Genomic DNA, 6,609 nt, shown 5'->3' on the forward strand with positions numbered 1-6,609 from the left:
CCCCATATAAATATATTGATAATCATACCAGTCAAGTGCTATACATATTAAAAAAAGGAACTCTTCAGACTATTCGTTATTGGCTGCGAGATCGAGCAGAGTAGCCGCCTGGTGGTCGCTACCTGAATCACAAATAGTGCGGATAGCGCCTGGCGTCGTCTCCTAGGCGCTACTTATTTTCCTGTGCGTGTATGACGTGAATAGCTTTAACGGCTCCTTCTTCCGTGGCTGTAGCAGATTCATAAATGCTGTTCTACGTTTTCTGACATTGTGCGAAAGCATGCAGCATTGAGCGATCACCTGAATTTTGGGCTATACTAAGATGCCCGTGTCAAGCGCGGGATATTTGATCGACGCACCCTCCGGTCGCCACAATCATATCAGTTTTGCTATCGCTTGTTGTTTCGAGAACATCACGAAAAAGCATTTCAGCGCACTTTAAATAAATGAAGCGATAGCAGCGACACGTGAATACCGCGCGTTAATGACTCGTCACGGTGTACTCATCACCACCAAAACTCTGTGATACCAAGAAACGTGAACGAAGAGGTGGGAACATCACTCAGCAGTAGAAAGACCAGTCGTTAGCGTGCACTCATAATGCATCGCATCGAGTATTTATGTAACAATAACTGCATTATGACAATAGCGATAATTGCATGACTTTGGATTAGTGATTACGTGACCAGAAATGTTGTTTTCATATCACTGGGAATGCTCCCACTCTGGGAACGCTCTCACACTACTGCTCGGATGAAGCGTAGTTGGCCTGGTGCGATTTTAAGTCTGGCGGCTGACGAGCTTGAGACCGGCCGCAACACAACTCAGCTGCGCAGATGGCCGCTCGCCGTTCACTGCAGCGTCGCGACCATCGTGAATCACTAAACACCTCAGGGCATAGAACTCGATGCAGCTTCGCGGAAGGCTGCGCTGCTGCGGTTTCCTTGCTGCCTATCATTATTTGTGCAACTGAGCTGGATAATTAACAGCTTCAGTTAAAGCTCGTCCTACCCTCTCTGTCCTGAGCTAGCCGTTGTCGCAGCTCACTGTGAACCGAGCATTTAGGTTGCCACCTGTGAATTTCAACCTGCTACAGAAGTGCCAGCGAGCGACTGCCGCTCCTCTTGCGAGGTGCCCGCCAGATAAGGGCTAAAACTCCAAGAACGACCTTCAGTGAGCACCCCCATAACGTCTATTGTGCCGAGGCCAAGCAGCTATTGGAGATAATCACCACGTATTCTCATAGCATAGAATGGGTGGATGAAGGCACATGCGCGCGCGTGTTGCCTTTACGCCAATGTTGTAGGAATGAAACCTGCATATTTATAGCATTTGATTAACCAACTCATGAAGACTTTTTTGAAAATAGATTTCAGGATGCTTATTGGATCTGCATAACTTTATCCGGTGTTGGATCGAAGAAAGCACAGTGCTCACCAGGTATTTTACTGGCGATATTGTGCGCCTTGAGCTGACGCTCACAATTCCAACATCAAGGCATGCAAATTAAAATTAAATAACACTGAATGAGTTGTAAGAGCTGTCTGCACGCGCCCTGGTGTGCACCCGCGCATAGTGGCTATGGTTTTGGGCTGCTAAGCATGAGGTCGTGGAATTGAATCCTGGCCACGGCAGCCGCAATTAGTTAGGGGTGAAATGCGGAAACACCCGTGTGCTTAGATTTAGACGCACCTTAAGGAACCTCTGGTGGCACAAATTATTCCGGAGTCCTCCACTACGGTGAACCTCATAATAAAATCGTGGTTTCTCACTTAAAACTCGAAACTTTAATTACTTTTACGGTGGTAGCATCATTACACAATGACAGTCACAAATCCCGTGCACGATGGAACAGCATATGTTTTTTATATTGTTCGAACGCTCAGCTAAAGAATATTTCCATACGCATATTCCCACTTTAATTTTTGTTATGCTTCCTATTTTGGTATGGCACAAGATAAGGCATACACATTTTATTAGCAATTTAATATATGAAATGAAAGAACTTAGGCAAATAAGGCATATTTACGGACCTCTCGTCAGCTCAGCTCTACTGTACAGCAATTTGCACAAATTTCACAAGGATCATGAAATCGAATATTTTGATTTTTTACCATTGCGCCAGACCACGCGAGCTTCCCGAGGCGTTGCTCCGACGTGGGGAGCGAGCAGTGAGTCGTGGGAAACCGAGCCGGGCAATAACAATGAAAAGTTCAATTACACTTTTCATTGGCTGGAGATGGAACACGGGCGTGCTAATTTGAGTGTTGGCTCAAGATTGAAGAAAATGTACAGTGGCAGCGCCGAAGGGTCTCGTAAAAGCAGAGCATCAAGCAGCGCAGCGGTAGGTGGAGTCGCTTCACACATCATGTGTTGACCTTTTAGGGTAAGTCCTACGAGCATTAAAAAGGAGAAGGTTGCTCTTTCAAAATAATATATTTCTGTTTCAAAAGTAACGTTATTTAAATTTTCTATAATGGTACCCATGATTTTTATGCGGCTACATAAAACTTGCTAAATAATTATGCAACTTAATCGGGATGTACACGGCGAAAACTGGCAGTTATAGCTCGCAAGTAGAAATAAAGAGCTTCTTAAATTCGTCGCCGTTTTTGAGGGGCTATAGTACGATGACTGTTGCACGTGTTCACGGATTCCAGATATGTTAGCTGAAAACCTTGTACGCCTATGTTGATGTGCGCACCACAGCGGCGAGAATAATAGGCAACGCGGGCGTCCTCCTCGTAAAATTGATCATCATCATCATCATCATCAGCCTGGTTATGCCCACTGCACGGCAAAGGCCTCTCCCATACTTCTCCAACTACCCCGGTCATGTGCTAATTGTGGCCATGTTGTCCCTGCAAACTTCTTAATTTCATCCGCCCACCTAACTTTCTGCCGCCCTCTGCTACGCTTTCCTTCCCTTGGAATCCATTCCGTAACTCTTAATGACCATCGGTTGTCTTCCCTCCTCATTACGTGTCCTGCCCATGTCCATTTCTTTTTCTTGATTTCCACTAAGATATCATTAACTCGCGTTTGTTCCCTCACCCAATCTGCTCTTTTCTTATCCCTTAACGTTACACCTATCATTCTTCTTTCCATAGCTCGTTGCGTCATCTTCAATTTGAGTAGAACTCTTTTCGTAAGCCTCCAGGTTTCTGCCCCGTAGGTGAGTACTGGTAAGACACAGCTATCATACACTTTTCTCTTGAGGGATAATGGGAACCTGCTGTTCTTGATCTGAGAATGCCTGCCAAACGCACCCCAGCCCATTCTTATTCTTCTGAATATTTCAGTCTCATGATCCGGATCCGCAGTCACTACCTGTCCTAAGTAGATGTATTCCCTTACCACTTCCAGTGCCTCACTACCTATTGTAAACTGCTGTTCCCTTCCGAGACTGTTAAACATTACTTCAGTTTTCTGCAGATTAATTTTTAGACCCACCCTTCGGCTTTGCCTCTCTAGGTTAGTGAGCATGCATTGCAGTTGGTCCCCTGAGTTACTAAGCAAGGCAATATCATCAGCGAATCGCAAGTTACTAAGGTATTCTCTATTAACTCTTATCCCCAATTCTTCCCAATCCAGGTCTCTGAATACCTCCTGTAAACACGCCGTGAATAGCATCGGAGATATCGTATCTCCCTGCCTGACGCCTTTCTTTATTGGGATTTTGTTGCTTTCTTTATGGAGGACTACGGTGGCTGTGGAGCCGCTATAGATGTCTTTCAGTATTGTTACATACGGCTCGTCTACAGCCTGATTCCGCAATGCCTCCATGACTGCTGAGGTTTCTACTGAATCAAATGCTTTCTCGTAATCAATGAAAGCTATATATAAAGGTTGGTTATATTCCGTGCATTTTTCTATCACCTTATTGATAGTGTGAATATGGTCTATTGTTGAGTAGCCTTTACGGAATCCTGCCTGGTCCTTTGGTTGACGGAAGTCTAAGGTGTTCCTGATTCTATTTGCAATTACCTTAGTAAATACTTTGTAGGCAACGGACAGTAAACTGATCGGTCTATAATTTTTCAGGTCTTTGGCGTCCCCTTTCTCATGGATTAGGATTATGTTAGCGTTTTTCCAAGATTCCAGTACGCTCGAAGTCATGAGGTAAAATTGATAGGAGAGGGTAAATGCATTTGTGTAAGTGTAATGAGAAATGTTGAGCTATGGTATTTTATTTATGACATTTCTGGTGGAAATTTTCTTTGTTATTATTTCCCTTTGCTCAGTAAAATAGAAAGTTGATATGAAGGGCTTTCGCGTCAATAATTGAATAAACAAATTCTGATGCCAAATAGTGCCGAAATTACGATTTCATCATGAGTGGGCGACTTGGGATGAACGTATACCACCAGGGGTCTTTGACGTGCCCCCAATGCAGGAAACATGGGTGGTTTTTTTTTTCCTTTCGCCAAGTAGAAATGTAGCCACCGCGGCCGGGATTTGATCGCGCGACCACATGCTTAGCAGCGCAAAACCATAGCCACTATGCTACTGCGGCGGCTCGCGTCAATAATGAGAGTTATCTTGATCTCTGTACCCCTATATACCTGCACTATTGTATGCATAGTACATTTTCATTCGTCACAAATCACTTTTATTTCCTAGTGCCTCCCTGAATATTTTTCTAAAGATTCGAACACAGCAAAAGAAGATATTTTGGGCCATGTTGGTTTAATTATTCAATCGCAGCAGTTGGACAACAGAATAATTCTGCTATACATGTTACTTTTTAATGGTTAGACTTTGACTTAGACTACTCTTAGATTAACGTACGTGAACGATGGCTTCATTCGACGACCTGCTTCTTGCCGTCATTACTTGTTTGAATTTGACAGCCCTGTGTCGTTTTAAGCAAGAAAATATAAGCATTGATATTCGCTTCTGTTATTGCGACAGCAATTATATGGACCGTCAGAGCAAATTTTTGCTGTCCTTGTCGGCATTGCCGTGGAGTTCCGCGTATATTAACGCGACAGCGTTAAGGAACTCGTGTCGCAGAAAAGCTGGTATCGTCGGCGTCATTGGCCGTGAGCAAAAAATTCTCGAATGCAGTTCATAAAAAAAAAGAAGTTGCAAGGTGGGCTGGGTGGGAATCGAACCAGGGTCTCCGGAGTGTGAGAAGGAACCGCAACCACTCAGCCATGAATTTTTTTTTTCTTTATTACCCACATGGCAACATACAAAACAAGACATTTTAACAGTACACAACAGTCACGACAAAATCTCTGCCGTTGGTTGGTGGTCACAGGACTAAAAACGCTTGAAGTTCGCTAGCTCAGTCATCACACTGAGCCATGTTGGTTTTTCTTTTTGAAAATTGTACAATTCCTCAATATGACAAATGCTTTCTATGAAGTATTCTCTAACAGGCCGGGCGTTTATTTCGGCATGTCTCACGGCCATTCTAGTTTTCCATAAGCTATGCAAGGACACCAGCATGAACATGTCATAGGGTACTTTGTCTTCATTTAGAGTAGGCAGGAAACGAATCCCATATGGTGTAATCGGCAAGTCCTTCGTTAGGGTTCTCTGTAAGATGTCCCAATGGAACACAGCATCCCAGCAGTCAAGAAAGATGTGTTCTACTGTTTCGGGTTTCCGGCATAGTAAACAGTTGACGCTCCAAGGCACGGAAAGTCCTTTTTCATCTAGCCACGGTTTCACAGGTAAAGTATTGGTGTGGAGCTGGAAAAAGAAGGACTTTACCGACGGGCGTACTGGCATTCGTTTTACTCTTTTTAGTACGTCCTTTTCAGGTACAGTGCAGAACATCGAGCGATACAATGGCACCGGTAACATTGTGTCTACCAGGTCCTTATATAAGCGCTTTCGTGGTACCCTACTTAAGTATTCCATGGAAAACCGAACCTTTAAGAGCTGAAAAGCCAAGACTACCTCTTTTAAGAAACCACGCGCTCCGCCTTGACTGCACCGATGTGACGATACAATAAACTCAGGTATAGCCTCGCTCAGCCTTGTTTGAAACATAGTTAACAAAAATGGGTCATTTCGGTCCCGTAAGTAAACAAACCTCGACACAATCTGCCTAATGAACAAATGTGCCAGACCTAATCCTCCATTTTTAACCGAACGAAAGAGATTAGTGCGACTGGTGCGCTCCCAGCTTGAACCCCATACAAACACCGCGAGTACTCTGTGTAAACGTTGTATGTTAGCCCTTGACATGCACAATGCTTGGAGCACGTAAAAAATTTTGGCAACGGCAAACAGGTTGCACACTGTCGCACGCGCAAACATAGAGAAATTGCGGCCTCCCTATTTAAGTGCACATTCACGAACCCTTTCAGTTTCGGCATTCCAGTAATCAACGGCGTCACGGTAGTGCTCAAGCGGCACCCCTAGGTACTTTGCCGGCGTGACTGTCCAGCGGATATTTGCAAACCTACTCGGATGGTCTTCCCAGTTGCCGATCCATACCCCTAGGGATTTATCAAAGTTGATAGCACTGCCTGTCATTCTGCAGTATGATAGAGCCTCTGCGACCGCGATTTCGATGCTTTCTTCATCCCGACAAAACAACGCGATGTCATCCGCGTATGCCAGGACTTTCACTTCCGCGGACTGCACTCT

The 6,609-nt window shown here is 44.5% G+C and overlaps 1 protein-coding gene across 1 annotated transcript; it reads right to left on the reverse strand.

Moving 5' to 3' along the window:
• Positions 1–5,177: 5,177 nt before the first annotated feature.
• On the reverse strand, positions 5,178–6,276 carry LOC126530273 (uncharacterized). The gene has a single exon (XM_050177623.2). The coding sequence runs from the start codon at positions 6,274–6,276 to the stop codon at positions 5,269–5,271; it is 1,008 nt and encodes a 335-aa protein (XP_050033580.1). The 3' UTR covers positions 5,178–5,268.
• Between the last annotated feature and the right edge of the window lie 333 nt (positions 6,277–6,609).

The sequence above is a fragment of the Dermacentor andersoni genome, chromosome 3, assembly GCF_023375885.2.
Source record: "Dermacentor andersoni chromosome 3, qqDerAnde1_hic_scaffold, whole genome shotgun sequence".
Taxonomy (NCBI): Eukaryota; Metazoa; Arthropoda; class Arachnida; order Ixodida; family Ixodidae; genus Dermacentor; species Dermacentor andersoni.

What these genes read in the sequence shown, in the direction of transcription:
- LOC126530273 (XM_050177623.2), bottom strand. Translation starts at nt 6,276, where the DNA reads ATGTTTGCGCGTGCGACAGTGTGCAACCTGTTTGCCGTTGCCAAAATT.